This window comes from Hemiscyllium ocellatum, chromosome 29 (genome assembly GCF_020745735.1).
Source record: "Hemiscyllium ocellatum isolate sHemOce1 chromosome 29, sHemOce1.pat.X.cur, whole genome shotgun sequence".
Taxonomy (NCBI): Eukaryota; Metazoa; Chordata; class Chondrichthyes; order Orectolobiformes; family Hemiscylliidae; genus Hemiscyllium; species Hemiscyllium ocellatum.
Window position 1 is genome coordinate 56,311,906 of NC_083429.1, and position 18,426 is coordinate 56,330,331.

The 18,426-nt window shown below is 43.5% G+C and overlaps 1 protein-coding gene across 4 annotated transcripts in view; it reads left to right on the plus strand.

The window, feature by feature from the left end:
• pou2f3 (POU class 2 homeobox 3) overlaps positions 1-18,426 on the plus strand; it is a 39,207-nt gene that overhangs the window by 1,215 nt on the left and 19,566 nt on the right. For 3 of the 4 annotated variants that reach the window (XM_060846672.1, XM_060846673.1, XM_060846675.1), the window contains exons 2-6: positions 12,517-12,551; positions 14,784-14,891; positions 15,250-15,355; positions 16,017-16,108; positions 16,518-16,697. In XM_060846672.1, the coding sequence (XP_060702655.1) occupies positions 12,517-12,551; positions 14,784-14,891; positions 15,250-15,355; positions 16,017-16,108; positions 16,518-16,697 (521 nt within the window). The remainder of the gene's footprint in view (positions 1-12,516; positions 12,552-14,783; positions 14,892-15,249; positions 15,356-16,016; positions 16,109-16,517; positions 16,698-18,426) is intronic. The other variant, XM_060846674.1, reaches the window with a different exon arrangement.

Sequence of the window (18,426 nt, forward strand, 5' to 3'; positions counted from 1 at the left end):
CCTTCACACATCCCCCACCTCTCTCTCTCTCTCTCTCTCTCTTCCCCCCCCCCCCCCCCCCCCCCCCGCCTCCCTCCTCCCCCAAAACCTTCCATTCCAGGTAAAAGCTTGGTGCTGGAGCATCCCAAGTTTAAACCCCTCCATTGTTAGGAACATTCTTTAATTCCGAGAGGGAAGTGGTGGTTCAGATAGATACTTTATAGACAGTGACCATTCACGCAGCGGCTCTGTACTGTCTCCTCCATGTTCCTAGATCACAACCAACTCCTAAAAATCTCATCTTCAGCTGCTTCATTAATAACCTTCCCTCCATCGGAAGTGAGGATTTTTGTTGATTATCTAAATCCAGGTGGCGTTCAGATGCATTTCTGAAACTGGGATAACGATTGGTGGAGAACCATGTGGAGAGGAGTCATGTTTACAGGTCTCAGTGAAGCCATATTGGGTTTTAACTTTAACAGCTGTTTATCTGCCCAGATGCTGATGAACCTAAGTTTTTCCTGTATTTTATTTATTTCAGTTTTCCAGTATTCTTTAAATTTTATCTTGTAGTGAATCCATTTAGACACAGATTAAGATCTGGATAATATCCAGACTTGAACTGATAAGTGACAAGTAACATTGACGCCACAGAAATGACAGGCTGTGATCATTTTCAATGAGAGGGAATGTAACTACTGGTGTTACCATTACTGAATCCCTCACTGTCAAAAACCTAGAGGTTATCAATTTCCAGAAACTAAACTAGACAAGGAAATGTTGTAGCTGCAAAAACCAGTTGGAGGCTGGGAATCCTACAACAAGTAACTCACCTCCTGACTCCCCAGAGGCTGTCCACCATCTACAAGGCACAAGTCAAGATTGTAATGGAATAATCCCCATTTGCCTGGATGAGTGCAGTGCCAGAAGTTCAACAGCGTCCGGTTCAAAAGGGGGCCAGCTTGGTTGACACCACATCGACGACCGCCAAAATTTACTCCCTCAAACACCTTCACAGCTGTGAACCATCCTCAAGATGTGCTGCACTAATTCCCTTTAACAGCACCTTCTAAACCTATGATGCCTACCATCAAGAAGGACAACTTACTGCCACTTGCAAGTTTCCTTCTAGCCTGATTTCGGACCAACCTGTTGGCTGTGCCAGAATCTGGAATCCCTTCCTGACAGCAGGGCAACACTTTAAGAATACAGCCTTACCATAATCTTCTCCTAGGGTAGTAAATGTCACACTTGCCAGTGATACCCATATCCTGTGAAACAAGTTTAATAAACACTACAGAGTCCAAACTGTCATCTTCCAACTGCAGGCATATAAAAAGCCTTGTATAAGGTGAGCATTCTGGTGTAAGGGCTGTCAACTCGATCTTTGATAAAACTGAGCAGACAGGATTTAAAATGGAAACAACGGAACAGCAGGGACAACTATTAACCAGTCACTGACAGACTTTGATTAATGCAAAATTGTTAACTGTTGAGAATGTGCTTGAGAACATATTTGAGAGAGTTAAACAAGATTGAGGCTGCTATGACTCATTGCTGTGGTCTAGTTTGGGATTTACAAGTCTTCAAACGACTTCTGTAGAAGACAAAGTTACACTAGTGCTGACGGTATGCCACTTATTACAGCATAGAAAATTACCGCTGATGCTTGGAAATTTAAGTGCAGTTTTTAGTCTATATATTTTAATTTACACTGATCCAGTCCAGGTAATTAATCTACTGTCATTATTGTCTTGCATGGATGCCCAATGCTGAGTTGTCATATTTGCTGAGTACCGTAAATAAGATGGTGAATGTCATCGAGTCCTAGAGATGAACAGCGTGAAACAGACCCTTCGGTTCAACCCATCCATGCCAACCAGATATTCCAACCTAATCTAGTCCCACCTGCCAGCACCTGGCCCATCTCCCTCCAAACCCTTCCTATTCACATACCCATCCAAATGCCTCTTAAATGGTGTAATTGTACTAGCCTCCACCACTTCCTCTGACAGCTCATTCCATACACGTACCACCCTCTGTGTGAAAATGTTGCCCCTTAGGTCTCTTTCATATCTTTTCCCTCTCACCCTAAACCTATGGCCTCTAGTTCTGGACTCCCCAACCCCAGGGAAAATACTTTGCCTATTCTATCCATGACCCTCATAATTTTGTAAACCTCTATAAGATCACCCCTCAGCCTCCGACACTCCAGGGAAAACAGCCCCAGCCTGTTCAGCCTCTCCCTATAGTGAAGATCAGATATCCTTTTGTGAATAGTTTGATTAGTTATTTTCTAATCAACTTGTTCAGAGAAGTCATTATACACCTTTTGGAACAGGTGGGACTTGGTCCCCTGTTTCAGAGGTAGAGACACTACCACTGTATCACAATAATCCTTGTGAATAGTTCTGAGGAAGAGTCACTTGACTTGAAACATGAACTCTGCTTTCTCACTCCGTAGATACTGCCAGACCTGCTGAGCTTTTCCAGCAATAACTGTTTTTGTTTCAGTCTTGATGAATAATTTGATTGTAATCAATGATATGGAAGGCCAATGTATCAGCAACAACTTACTGCTTCAGAACCTCCACCTCTCCTCTGAGGGATCAATGATTTGTTCACTAATGGAGACAATGGAGGATCAGATGCTTTCCTTAACCTTAGGTGAGCTGAAGCTGTAAAATTTCATAGGTCCTGTCTGTGTGGCATTTGCATATTCTCCCCATGTTTGTGTGGGTTTCCTCTAGGTGATCTTTTTTCCTCCCATAGATATGCAGGTTAGGTGGATTAGCCATGGGGAATACAGGGATAGGATTGAGGATGAGTTTGGGTGTGATGCTCTTCAGAGAGTTGGTGTGGATTTGCTGGGCCGAATGGCCTGTTTCCCCACTGTACGGATTTTGAGGACTAATGCCATATGAGTGTTTGGACAATTCTCTTTATTGTAGTCTTCATGCAGATTCGGAACTGAAATTGGACCCATTATAGATAGAGGCAAAGAATATTTAGTAAAGGATAGGAAAATGACAGATATGTTATTTGGTTTTGGTGTCATAGGAGTTGCAGGAAAATCTGCCAGAAGTATTAGGTGACCAAAGGACTTCTGAAACTGAGGAAATTAAATAATGAAATAAGCTCAAGGAAGCTGAATTGTCTACTTCTGATATTTCTCGAGTTCTAGTTCCTGTGTAAATAAAATATGTATTATTATAATAGAAATTGAAATAATATAATATTGAAAAGGAAACTGGATTGAAGTTTCACATGAGCTTCATTCCAGTCTATTGAAAAGATCTGCTAGACAGAAATGGTAGATGTGGTAATCTTTCAAAATTCTAAAAATGTTTGAGTACTGCAAAGTGATGAATATAACAGCACTTTATCCAAAGGTGATGGGGTGTTGGAGACAGTAATGAAATGTGGTGATACACCTCTGGAGCAGGTGTGATTTGAACCCAGGCCTCCTGCAGAGGATTATAGAGCCATTTGTTTCAACTCTGTGTTGCAGTAACTAGACGTTTATAAAATAGTAAATTTGGGCAGAGTTCATATATAGTTATGAAGGACAATCAAGTCTGACAAATTTGTTGGGTTGTTTGTCATAAATTACTTATGACATTGATTAAAAACAAATGATTGTGATGTATTGGATTCTCAGGCCTTTGGTAAGGTTCTACATTGGAATTTAATCGTCAAAATTAAAGCTTGAGAGTAGAGAAATATAGCATGGATAGAGAATTGATAATAAGCAGAAAACAGTGAAAGTAAACAGATGAATTTTGGCTTTAACCTGGGGTACTGTAAGAATCCATGTGAGGTTCACAGCTATACAGACAAGATCAAGTGCAAACACAAGATCTGAGGAGGGTGTAAGGGGATGTGAACATGCTGCCTGGAATATTGCGAAGGTATTCACTCCTCAGTAGAAAGGAAACAGGCAGAATATTTCTTAAATGGTGAGCAGTTGGGAAGCGTGAGTATCTGTCCGTGAGAAACCAACATTCAGGTACATTAGGGTATTAGGAAGTTAAATATTATGCTGCCTTAATTTACAAGGTATTTGAGCACAAGAATGAAGTTGTAGAGGGTCTTGGTGAGACCTAACCTGGAGTATTGTGTATAGTTTTGGTCCCCTTGTGATGCCAAGGTATACAAAGCTATGGACCAAGTGCTGGGAAGTGAGATGAGAATAGGTAAATGGTGGTTTTTGACTGGTCCATCAAGTCTACAGCGTGGAAAAAGGCTTTCTGACGAGGACTTCACAAAGGAAGGTTTTACACGGAGATAGTTAATGGGATACACCCAGATTAAATGTTGGGATTGTTGTACAAAAAGGAACTGTCCTATTCTCAACTTTCAAACAATGATGAGGGGTATCATTGAGACTTGCAGATTTGTTACAGGGCATGAGAGGGTAGGAATAGATAAGAGGTTTCCCAGCTGGTGAGTTTAAAACCAGGGAACGTCGTCTGAGGATAGGGGTCAATATTTAAGACTGAAATGAGGAGGAATTTCTTCTCTCGAGGTTGGTGAAATTTTTGAATTCTCTATCACAGAGGGCTTTGGATAGTCAGTCATTGAGAAAGTTCAACACAATCGATAGGTTCGTGGGGCCTAAGGGATGTGGAGATAGTGTGGGTATATGGAGATGATTAGCCACGATCTAACTGAAAAGCGAGCGAGCAATCACAGCGGGCCGAATGGCCTTTTGTTCCTGGCGGGCGGATCTGGGATTCCGATGTGGAACTGCAGAATGAGGCGTTGTTGTAATATTGAAGCTGTTTCCAGGAGAAGGCTCAATAACCGGATCCTAAATACATTGTTTTTACTGAACAGTTCCTCATTTGCATGTTTATTCAGCTCTGTAAAACTAGCACAGCTCGTTACTTTAACTTGTTGCTGTGACACCTCTGTCTGTCTCTGTCTGTCTCAGGAGCCCGAGACAGGAACTGACCCAATTTGTTTTTAATCACAGTTTTTCAACAGGGTCCTATTAAAATGTTCCATGCCCCACGGTCAGTGTCCCCCCACTCCCCAGGGGCCAGTGAGGCTGCTGTCCGGGCTCCCTGCACACACACTCTCTTTTGCTCCCTCCCTCTGCCTGTCCCCGGTGGAGGGGCGGAGTGGCCTCCGGGTGATTTGCATGTTGGAGCTGATTTCCATGTTGGAGCTGGAGGCGGCCTGGCCGTGTCCGAGCAAAGGAGAGCTCATTTGAAATTCAAATCAGGCACCATTTCCAGCTGCTGTCTTTCTGCAGAATTCCGTCTTGTTCAAACAGTTTAGGTTCATGTACTTTCACATCTCAGGCTTCATCACCGCCTCTTCGGGCAATGGTCTGTTTGGATGAGGGAGGAAACTGCTGCTAAATGAATGCAAGGCAGTTTAATGGTATTGGGAAGGGGTCTATAGCGTAAGCAGGCCTCTGGGTTCCCAACTCCATCTCGTTGAAGACCAATGTGTGAATATTAGGTTTGTTTGTTCTCAATATGTAAAGACTGTTTACAGAACCAAAGTATCTATGTGACTATGTATGTGTTTAAGATGTTCTATGAGTATGTATATTTTTGAAATAAGAAAAAACAGAAACAGAGCTCATCTGAGGCATCGTCTACAGATGGTCAAAGATGACCATCTAGACGATAGCCACCATCACACCGATGTGCATACGTGCAGCAAGTGCCACAAGGTGATTGAGTTTTTCCTGACCATGGGATTGTGGAGGAAAGCAAATGTACGTGTGCGATATCCTGTCAAAGGCCGCCATCTGGTCCAGGCTGATAAGGAAGGTATCCACCCCCTGTACTGCATGTAGGCGATCCTATCCCTGAGGAGCATGAGACTCTCAGCGATCTTCCTGCCTGGTACAGCATGGGTTTGGTCGGGGTGAATCACCAATCCCAGAGCAGACCTGACCTGGTTGGCAATGACCTTTGACAGGATTTTGTAATCTGCATTAACAGTGAGATTGGTTGCCAACTGAAAATTTCCTCCCTCTCTTCCCCCTTCTGTTTGTAGATGAGAGTGATGATACGTTTCCTCATGGATTCACACATGGTACCACTCTTGTGTGTGTGGGATGTGCTCTTTGAAATGGGCTTTGGGGAGGGAATCTGCAATTGGATCCCACTGTTTTACACCACCGTCATTAGCATAGTCTTAATCAGTGGGTGGGAATCCGAAAGCTTGCTGATCAGATCTGGAGTCAGGCAGGGCTGCCCACTCTCTCCTGTTTCATTGTGTGTTGTGTAGAGCCCTTTGCTGAGTCCATCAGGAAGGATGTGACCCTGAGAGGGGTGACTATTCCTGGAAGCAGGGGCCTACACACGCCTCCCTATACATGGATAATGTTGCCATTTTCTGCTTTGTTCCACTGTCCGTGCACAGACTCATGTGCATCTGTGACCAGTTTGAACGAACCTCAGGGCCCAAGGTAAATCGAGGCAAGAGTGAGGCCGTATTCTTTGGGAACCGGGCTGACCAATCCTTCATTCCTTTCACTGTAAGGAAAGGCCATCTCTCAGTGCCGGGAATCTAGTTTGAAGTGGATAGGGCATGCACAGCATCTTGGGAGGAGTACATCGCCAAGGTGAGGTAGAAACCGGTCTTTAAGGAGCCCCACCCTCCCCGTCCATTGTGGGTAAAAAGCTGGTGATCAGGAATGAGGCACTCTCTCTGTTGTACAAGGCGAAAGTCTGGCCCATTCCCTAAAACTGAACAGTTTCAGTCACCTGAGCCACTTTCCATTTCACCTGGAGACCTAAGATGGGTCGAGTCTGCAGGGACACGATGTACAAAATTCAGGATAATGAGGGGGAGCACATACCCAACGTCCCCCTCACCCTGATGGCCATCTTTGTGTGTGGCTGCATCAAGCTGTGTGTACACCCTCGATACACAAACACCAAGTGTCACTACGTACTGAGGCTCTACCCGTCCCCGGTGTTGCAAGGGCTGGGCCTGGCCTCGCTGCTGCCAAAGCTCCAAGTAGTTGGACTGTTCCATATTACTGTCCTTTGTGGAGACCGTTCCAAAGTCCGAGTTATCAGGAAGTGGTCAGCACCTAGCGTCCTCAAGACCATGTGGGAAAAGGACAGGGTGGATCCTGTCGGATGGTTTCCTGAGCAGATTGTCAGTCATTCGGCAAAACACCTCATCACCAGAACTTTCCACCAAGCACCAAGACATTGTGTGGCTGGTGGTGAGAGGAGCACCACCTGTGAGATCCATGATGTACATCTGGTGGGTCTGTACCACCACACGCTGCCCTTGAAGTGGCTGGGGGAGGGGGTAGACACATTCACACATCTCCTGCTGGTATGTGCCTTTGCCAAGGAAGTCTGGAGAGAGATGCATGGTTTGTGTTGAGGTTCATCCTGAGCAGCTCTGTGTCACAGAACTCTGCTCTATGGTCTGTTCCTTGGGACGCTCACTGAGACAAACAGGGACTGTGCCTGGAGGACCATCAACTAACTCTGTGAAAGCTCGGGGTAGCTGATGCCCCAGGACAGTGGGGAATGACCACCCTCTAAGGTCTTCCAGCAATGATATTCCAAGGGCCCACCACCCCCCACTCTCACACCCAATAGTCTATATTGGAATGTAAATATTTTCTGGTCATGTGTACTAAATGTTCATGTTGTGTATTGGGATTGAAGCGCATAAAGAATATAAAACACTCAACAGAAATGTCACATTCAAGAAGATTTGAATGAAAAATCTGACTCCAATTATTTGCACAAGGAATTGGAAATCAGCTCAGCGTGGGGCTGGTGGGGTGAGAGGCAGGGGTAGATTTTGAGGAGGGGTTGTTAAGACGTGGAAATGAAAAGACCAAACTTGGCTCTTGTGTCATTTGCAGCTGAATAGCTGAAACTGGCATGTGTCGTTTTGTGAATGATATCTGGAGAAGAGAGCTGGATAAAATCATTGGTCACAGCACAGGGGAAGGTCACTCTGCTGGATGTTAGTGTGGAAACTCTGTAAGCGATAGGATTAGCAGATAGATCAAGAAAACAACAGTCATCCTAATACTGATGCCTGGGGTACCCCATGTCTGAAAAATAATCATTGGCCACTACAGTTTCCTGCCAATTGTTTGTATCCGTTCTGCTCCTCTCCCTTTTACTGCTTGAAGATTCTTTAAGGGCGGCACGGTGGCACAGTGGTTAGCACTGCTGCCTCACAGCACCTGAGATCCGGGTTCAATTCCCGCCTCAGGCGACTGACTGTGTGGAGTTTGCACATTCTCCCCGTGTCTGCGTGGGTTTCCTCCGGGTGCTCCGGTTTCCTCCCACAGTCCAAAGATGTGCGGGTCAGGTGAATTGGCCATGCTAAATTGCCCGTAGTGTTAGGTAAGGGGTAAATGTAGGGGTATGGGTGGGTTGCGCTTCGGCGAGTCGGTGTTGACTTGTTGGGCCGAAGGGCCTGTTTCCACACTAAGTAATCTAATCAAACCTGAGTGGCAAAGTATCAAATGTATTTTGGAAGTGAATTTGGCATATTTCCTGCAACAATCCTCTCCACTCATCCAAAACTAAAATACTTAAATGTATTTGACCTAAATCCATGTTGTCTACCCTCCATTAACTCCTGTTTGTCTAATCAACTGTTAAATAAAATTATTTTCTCTTAAAATCACAGCTTTCAAAACTTGCGAGCCCATAATAGTTTTTTTCCTTCTATTCTTTATCTGAACAAGAGTGTAATTTTCAGCACTGTCCTATTTCTTTAGAGGGTTGGAAAATATGATCTATCTCTTGCTTTTCAGTGTCTTGGGTTGCATCTGATCTTGTTCAGATGACTTGCCAACTTTTGTACACCTTTAAAATACTATGGCTTTAAGAGGTGTATTTGTACTTTTTTGTGAAGAAAGATTGGGACAGAGGTAGGAAGTAGTCTGCTCCAAAGCCAATAAAGTAAATGGCTTGTGAGGCCTTGGGTTTTTAAAAATAATGTTGGAACAATAGAAGCAGCCTGTATGGGTGGACTCAAGCTCCCACAGACCCAGGACCTTTTATTTTGTTTTACAGTAATAACAGGTGCTGGGGTCTTGTAGCTGGATGTAGAGGCTGTTATTACTCTCTGTTTCAGCTAAAATCTGGGGTTCTCTACCTGCTGCTAGAATTGCTTGTGAGATAATCTCTTTTTCTGAATTTGCCTTTGCCTAGGGTGTGTTTTGTGGGATGTTGCTATATCGGAACAGTTACCATTTAGTAGTTAAAATTTCCAATCGAGTTAAGTTATTCCAATTTCTCCTCCCTCTATTTTGTTGACTTTTAACAATAGTATACAAGTAAAGTGTGTTTTGCATCAAGGCTGGTAGTTTGATCAATCAAATTGCAATGTCTGGCACTTCTTTAAAATAGGCAATTTTCTTAATGGTTTGAGAGGGTTTGGTCTGGTCTATTACGTAGCCAGCTGCCTTTCTTATAGGTCTGTTTATTCTATCCAGTTTCTCAGATTCTTCATTCTTAGGATGATCTAATTTCTTGGTTAAGATATAAATCACGAACTGAACCATGTCCCAGCCTCCAAGTGCAAATCCCTTTTCAAGGCCCTAATTAACCCTACTCCTTTATACTATTTAGATATCTAATAAGAGAACACTTGGATTTCCTTTCGTTAGCTGCCAATCTCTCTGTACTTAGTCTTTGTTCCTCATTGCGTTTTCATTGCCATCATCTTTGAACTTTCTATATTCAGCTAAAATCTCTTGTAGTTTATCAATATGATGTCTATCATGTGCGCTAATTTTGTTTCGTCTAATTCTGTTTTTCATATACTCTGATTCCAATTTACCTGGGCCAGATATGTCCATATCCTCTGAAACTATATAGTTTTTGAATCTGTCTGCAATTTAAAAAGAAAATTGTTTCCTTCCCTCACCCATGAATTGATGGCCTACATTAAACACCTAGGTGTGTGATTTCAGCTCCAGCCAAGACTGTGTGTGGAGTTTGCACATTCTCCCAGTGTCTGCGTGGGTTTCTTCTGGGTGTTCCAGTTTCCTCCACAATCCGAAGATGTGCAGGTTAGGTGGATTGACCGTGCTAAATTGCACATAGTGTTCAGGGATGTGTAGATTAAGTGCATTAGTCAGGGGTAAATATAGGATAATAGGGGAGGAGAATGGGTCTGGATGGGTTACTATTCAGAGGATCAGTTGGACTTGTTGGGCTGAAGGGCCTGATTCCACACTGTAGGGATTCTATGAACTAAATCATTTTTATCATCAGCATTCTTCAGTTATCTTTAGTAGTTATTTATTTCCTTCCCTATCTTTCCTAAACATGTCGTATCGTGAAATATTTAGGACCTAGTCCTGCTTGTTGAGCCAGACTTTTGTTATTGACACAACAACCCATTTCCACATGGCCACCACCAGCTGAATAGCCACTTTGTTTACCACATCACCCACATACAGACATTATCCCCGACCACCACCTTCTCTGCCTGGCCAAGCTTGTTCTCACTCCGATCAGCTTCCCTTTCATCTCCTGCCACTTCCTTTTGGTCAACGGTGTGGCCATAGGTAACCGCATGGCTCCAAGTTAGGGCTGTCTCGTTGTGGGGTTATCTGGAACATTCCACTCTTATTCTGGATCCCACCCACAACGTTCTCTGGTATATTGATGAAATCATCAGTGCTCCTTCCCTTTCTTGTCTGGAATTGGCAATATTTATTTACTTTGCTTCCAATTTCCACCCTGCTCTCCTTCACCTGGTCCATCTCTGACTCCTCCCTTCCCTCCCTCGACATCTGTTTCCATTTCTGGGGTTAGGCTGACTGCCAATATCCACTACAAACGCATTGACCCCCACAGCTACCCTGACTATACATCTTCACATACTGCTTCCTGTAAAGACTCAATTCCATTCTCCCAGTTCCTCCATCTCCATTGCATCTGTTCTGATGATGCCAACTTCGACAAAGGGGCCTCCGAAATGTCCACCTTCCTCAACCGAGAATCCCTTAGCATTGTGGTTGACAAGGCCCTCAGATGGGTCCAACCCATCTCCAATACTTTGGCCCTCACCCTCCCTCTTCCCTCATTCAACAGCAATAGGGTCCCCCTTAGTCCTCACCTTCCATTCCACCAGCATCCAAATCCAGAGGATTATTTGCTGGCATTTCTGCCATCTCCAACAGGATGTCACCACCATATAGACATTCTCTTCCCCTCCCCTGTCAGGTTTCCAAAAGGATCATTCCCTCTGGGACACCCTGGTGCACTCTTCCTTCAGTTCCAAAACTCCCCACAGCTGTTTGACCTATCCTACATCTGCAGAAGATGTAACACCTGTCCCTGTGTTTCCTGCCTCCTCACTATTGAAAGGCCCAACACACCTTTCAGGTGAAGCACTTCATACAATCTCGTCTACTGCATTCGCTGCTCACAATGAGGTCTCCTGTACACTGGGGAAACAAAACACAGACTGGGTGACCACTTCACAGGGCAGCTCTTTTCTGTCTGCGAAAAACACCCTGAACTTCCAGTTGCCTGCCACTTCAGCCCCCCCCCCCCCCACCGTTCCCTGGCCAACATCTCTGTCTCAGGCTTATAGTGGTGCTCCAGCAAAGCACAGCACCTCACTTTCTGCTTGGGAACTGTGCAGCCTTTAGGACACCATGTCGAGTTCAACACTTTTAAGGCTTGAGGCACTTTCTCCCATGTCCTTACCCCTAACCCTACACACTATACCTTGTCATCACATGGACTAGTACCCCACACAACCCATTGTCAGCTATGAATCCCTATTAGCAGGTATCCATTCTCTCAGGTGGACCTTGACCCACTCCTTTGACCAACTGTTTTTGTCTTTGGGCTCTGTTTGCACCTATCGCTTTTACTCCTAACCGCCCCCACCTCCCAATAAAAAGCATTACTTTCCTTGCCACCATCCCTTCTGATAAAGGGTCACTGGATCTGAAACATTAACTCTGATTTCTCTTCACTGATGTTGTCAGATTGCTGAATTTTTCCTTTGGTTTTTCATTCTGGCATAATTGCGCGACCTCTTATTGACTCCAGCGAATCCTTGTTCACTCTAAATACGGTGCAATCACTTTTAGACCTTTTCTGCACCACTTCTCCTTCTCTAATATAACTCCGCCTCCTGTACCACATCATCTGTCATCCACCCCCTTGCCCCACCTGCCCCCAACCTTGCTAATAGCATCAAGTGTTTTGTATGAATATTGAGTGATTGGCTTGGTGTTAAGAATAGAGGTCAAAGCGCTAAATGTCTGAAAAGGATGAATGTACAGGGATGTTGGAGAGGGTGGTGATGTACCACTATCTCTCCTGGAGTGTGCCAGCGTGGACGCAGTGAGTCGAATACTTTCCTGAACTGTAATTGTTCTGATTCCATGATTCTTAGATGGGTACCTACCCAGGTGTGTGGAGTGAATGTGCAGTAACTGTATGTCCTATGCTACCAGATGCCAAATTCCCTCCACACACTCTGCCCATACATTAGTAGTTTGGACTACAGCTCATACCCTGTATTTATACCTTCCTTTTTCTCTGTCAGGTATTGAACGAAACGGCCTGGATTTCACTCGACAGGTGAGTGGATGTGCAGTCTAAGGTTATGTAGCAACATCTTGACAATTTTTTTTTATCCAAGGTTTGAAAAAAAAACACTGAATACCAAACAAAGTGCAAATGATGGGCTATTCGAAATACAACTGGATATTAATCATATTGTACGTTTCAGTTCAGGTTTATTATTCTGTTAACATAGGGAGTGTTGGTATTGCAATCTATTCCTTCCAAATTCTGCTTAATAACTCTGACATTTGGAGCAATGATAGAAGGAGGCTTACTGTCTCTATAACAGAAACATAGTGCTGGAGAAACTCAGCAAGTCTGGCAGCATTGATTGAAGTTATTGACAAAGGGTCAGTGGACTCGGTGTTAGCTGGTTTCCTCTCTGCCACAGCTGCTGTATTTCTCTCAGCTATTTCTGTTTTTGTTTCTGATTTCCAACATTGGCAGTTAGTTGTGTTTTATTTTGCTCTATTTGACTTGGGCTGTACGTGCTGTGGGAGTGTTTGATAGGGACAGTGCAAATTTGAAGTGAAATCTTGTCTCCTGCCATGGGGTAATATGGTCAATGGTTAATGTGGTGAATGGCCTGGTGGGGTGGAGCTAATACCTGGGGAGTGAGTACAACAAGGTATCTGTTATGCATTGAAATTCATCAAAAAAAAGTCTGTGCCTTTGGAGTATGGGTATTCTTGTAGATTCTATAAGAGTCTCCTTGTACTGTTAGCAGTTAATTCAGATGATCCTAGTTAGAAGCAGAGTGACATTTTGAGATGTTTAATTAGCTGAAGTCCCTTTGCTCCTAAAGGGAGGATCTTTCCATAGTTTGGATTTTTAGGCCATTTTGGTACTCTTTACCTATTATTTTCAGAGTGGTTTGCTCTAGTGATCTCAAACGGCTGTGGTCGGGCTCAGGAAATGAGCACCTGGAGCAGCTATAATTTGCATACAGAGAGAAGGTGGGGTCCAAGTTTACCCAGTTGAACCAGTTTGCTTCCGGGCCTGTGACTACACATCCAGTTGACATTTAACACATGCTGCATTTGGTCTCAGGCTGAGAAATTTCTCCTGAAACTAGTATCTTAATTTTGTAATTACCTCAAGTCAGTTTTATCTTCATAAACTTTGAGTTTTAGGACAATAGATTTAAAAATGTGATTGAGTAGTGGCCAAAATTTATGGAGATGATCTTGTTTTATTTTGCAAAAGATGTATTCCATTAAGAAAGAGAGCTTTGAATAAGAAGAATGAACCATCTGTGGTTAGCTAAAGAAGTTCGATAGTAATCAAATTGTTTTTATTTCAACGTTGTGAAGATTCTAAATAATCTAGATGATTGGGAACATTTTTAAAATCTAATGAAGAATAAGTTTAAAAACAGATGTACGTAGAGTAAACTGGCGAGAAATAGGATGAACAAATGCTTTGAATGAATATAAAGGTAGAGAATAGCTAAATGTTTGTCTCTTAAAGAATAAAACAGGGAGTGTTGTATTAGGAAAGGGGTATTTTGCATCTGTCATCATTTTAAAAGATGCTAAAAGCATTTCAGTAACAATAGAAAATCCAGGGGTGTATGGAATTATCATTAGAGGGCGAAACAGTACCAGGAATATTGATAGGATTAAAGGCTATTAAATCTCTTTACCATGATGGCCTGTGGGACTTAAAAGAAGAGGCTACAGAGATAGTGAATGCGTTGGTGGTAATTCTCCCAAACCTTCCCCCTGCTGGAAAGATCCCAGCAGACCGGAGAACTACCAACTGGAAACGTGACACCTATATTCAAGAAAAGAGGAGGACACAAATACTGTAATCAAACTGCAGGTAAATTAGCCTAATAATCTGTACTTGGGGGAAATGTTGGAATCTGATGTTAAGACACTAGCTGCCCTTTGTCTATGCTGTAACTTCTTTTTGGTTCTAGTAAAGTAATAGCAGTACATTTAGTAAATCATGACACAACCCGGCAGAGTCAATGTAGTTTCATGGAAAGGAAATCAAAGTTTCTAAACTTGTTTGAATATTGTGGAAAAAGAGGAATAAGTAGATCTAGTGCAGTTTGATTTCCAAAACTCATTGAATAACGTGTCAGATAAGCGAATGCTGTGCAAGAGAGGAGTTTGTGATGTTAAAGGTAACACAGGAGCATGGATCCGGGAGATGGGTTTCTGCAGCCTGTAGCAATGCAGCTATTCTGTGTAAACCTTTTGTGGGATGTCTGACGCCGGTTACCTCCCATCTTTATAGATCAAAACTGAAGACCAGAGTGACTCTTCTACACAGGTATCAGCAGAGGCAGCTCATCTTCGTAGCTGTGAGGCTCCTCCCATTGTGTCCGGCAGTTCGATGTCAGTGGTGAGTACTTGTATAGGTCACTGTGGTCCATCTGTACAGACAGTCTGTCCAGTGGGATATTTGTTACTCTGAAAATCAGAATCCCTCTCATTTGTTTGTAACTTTCCCTGTTAATTGTTTCTAATGGGCAATTGTATATAGATATTGGGTTTACACAGTCCAGAGCTTTGCAAGGAGAAGGGGTTTGGATTGCTTTAGAATCCCTAACATCCTCACGGTGGGAAACTTTCCTTCTTTAAAGTGAGAGCTTCGACAATGCTGAACTTTCCTACAGATGTCCACATCCTCCTGAGGGGTATGGGGGTGGGGTGAGCTGGGGGCATCAGTCTGATGTTTAACCATGCTATATTCTGTCCAGGACCTGCAACCACTTCACACGCTGCAGCAACTTGTGGTGGTACCTGGACATCACTTGCAGACAGCAGCAACATTCCTCCTCCCTCAGACACAGCAAAGCCAACAAGGTAAGATCCGTCCCTGCTGCTCTTAATAACCGACTGCAAGATGCATCTATGCCACATCCCTCCTCATGATGAGAATACGATAATGAATGAGAAGCACATAAGGAATGGGGTGGGCTCTGAGGCAAGAAGATGTTTTATTGAGCTCCAACTGATTGAACAGTTATGTGGCAACTTAAAGGTTTACACCTTTTTATAAAAATGTGGGAATGGTTTGAATGGCTACATCACAAAGGCCTGAACCTCTAGCAGACAGAACAGTAGGCATGGCACATAGTTAAAATAATCCGAAACCTAATAACACTCCCCTCCTCAATTCTCACAGTTTTTGCTGAGGGGTGATAACAATTTAATATAATGTTGGGAACACCTGCTCCTGCTCTAGGATATTTGTAGGAAAGAGACAGGAACAGTAGGATGCGATGGAGATCCTGCCTGTCAGTTCCCTGCTCTATCTGGTGCTCTCCAGCAGCACCAGGAGCAATTGGAACAAGGGGGGGTCCCACACCTTCCCAATGTTCTCCCTTTCCTCCCCCCCATCCTCCATCCATCCTGGTACCGATCCTGAGGATATTCAAGGTTGATGTTCCAGTGGATTTTTTTAATGTACTGTTTAATTGATTTAGTTTTGGTTATGGTTTGTGATTTCTAAATATTTTCCTAGGTTCGCTGCAATCTCCAAGCCTGTTGCCATTGTCCTCACAATCACAGAGTGGCCTCCTGCCACCACAGCCTGGCGTGGGGATCACTCCACAGGTCAGTGTGCTCCAGAAACTATTGCATAACTATTTCAGTCCAAAGCAGTAATTTGCTCAGAGTTGAAGGGGACAGTTCTTAACTTTGACCTAAATCCTGAGAGCTGCTTCCATCTGCTGGATGACTCTGGCACTACAGGACTGCAGCATTGTCTGAAATATTAAGTGCCAGTGACAACTGACTGTGCACAAATGTAGTAGTTGGGATTAATACCAGATTGACACTTTTGGTATCAGTCTGTTTGAATATAATTTGAGTTTTTGATAATTAGAAATTTGATTTGTTGTGCAAACACTATTTCTAGATTGTAAAAACCCTGCTTGTGGAGAATACAAGTTAGTTTCTCTGTATGACTCTGTGAGTGTAATCTTTCTGAATTGGTGAACTGAACTTGTTCTGGGTTTTGCAGGCAGTCATTCGGCCAGGCTTAGTGGGCTCAGCTTTGGAGTCTCATTTGGAAACTCTTCCAAAACACATTGCCCCAAAACATATTACATCTGTCCAGACAGATGAACCCAGCGACCTGGAGGAGCTTGAACAATTTGCAAAGACATTTAAGCAAAGGCGGATTAAACTGGGGTTCACCCAGGTAAGAAGATGGCATTTGGGGTACAGTAGGAGCTCTACTTATATCTGACTAACTGGGACCTTTTAAACTTTCCATTCATTTTCTAACTGTGATATGTTCCAACTCTTAATATAATGGATCAAACCTGGGTATCTGTAAAGTGCTATGGGTCATCAGCAGCCACAGGATTAGCACCTGTAACTCTCCGCTGGTTAGAGCTGTACCTGGCCCATAGGAAGGTGGCCTTGGTTGTTACGGCTCAGTCTTCTCAGCTCCAGGACATCTTTGAAGGAGCTCCTTAGGATAATGTCCTAGGCCCAACCATCTTTAGTTGTTTCATCAATGACATTTCTTCCATCATGTCAGAGGTGGGGATGTTCACCGATGATTGCATATCCTTAAATGCTGAAGATGTCCATGTTCAAATGCACAAGACCCAGACAATATCTGGGTTTAAGCCAATGCGTGGCAAGTAACATTTGTACCACACAAGTGCCAGGCAATGGCTATCTCCAGCAAAACAGAATTTAACCATTACCAGGCAACATTTAATGGTATTACAATTGCTGAACCTTCTACTATCAAGATCCAGGGGCTACAATTGACTAGAAGCTAAATTGTTATAGCCATACAAATATTGTTGTTACAAGAGCAGGTCAGAAGCTAGGAATCCTGCAGTGAGTAATGAATCTCCAGATTTCTGTCAAGTCTGTCCACCATCTACAAACCTGCTTTCCATTAACAACACAAGATGCTTGACACTATCCGGGTCAAAGCAGTTTGCTTGATTGGCACTCTGTTGTAGCAGTATGTACCATCTACAAGATGCATTGCAGAAGCATACCAAGCACCCTTAGCCCATTCCAAAGCCAAGACCATTATTATAGAGAAGTACACAGACAGTAGATACATGGGAATAGCACCGACTGCAAGTTTCCTCAGCCACACAACATCCTGACTCTGAAATGTATCGGCATTGTTTCCTTCACTGTTTCTGCATCAAAATCCTGAACAGCATTGTGGGCCAACCTACAGCAAATGGACTAAACTGTTTGAAGTAAGCAGCTCAGTACTACCTTCTCCAGGGCAGCGAAGATGGGTGGTTAAATCACTGGGGTACCATGCTGGAAATGAAACCTTGCTATATTCAAAGTCATCATTAAAGGTTAAAGATTTTAAAAATTACACACCATTCCCCAATTAACTGTTTTTTTTTCCAAATTCCATAGAAAATATGGACCAGTTATAATGGTCAGAGCGGTGCTGAGGAAGCACAGCAGGTCAGGCAGCATCCGAGGAGCAGGAAAATCAACATTTTGGGCTGGAACCCTTCATTTCTGATGCTGTCTGACTTGCTGTGCTTTTCCAGCAACACACTCTCAACTCTGATCTCCAGTATCTGCAGGCCTCACTGTCTCCTAGTTATAATTGTCAGAACGCAACTCTGTTAATTAAAACGGTAATCCTCTTAACCTGTTTTACTCTGTTTGTTTGAGAGTTATAGGCAGAGGAGGACAAACTGGAAAGTGAGTTCAGTAGTGTCTTCCCAGATTGAAATAGATTTTCTAAACTGTGTACACACAGCTGTTCTGAGGATCCTGCGCAGCAATTACGTGCCAACAGGCGTTTTCTCTCTGGCGTGCTCTGTCATTGGTTATCGACTAGTAACAAGTATCAACCAACCTCTTGTTGTCCGCAAAAGCTGTATCTAAACACCCCTTTGACTCTGAGTCATCTGCCACTCAAACTC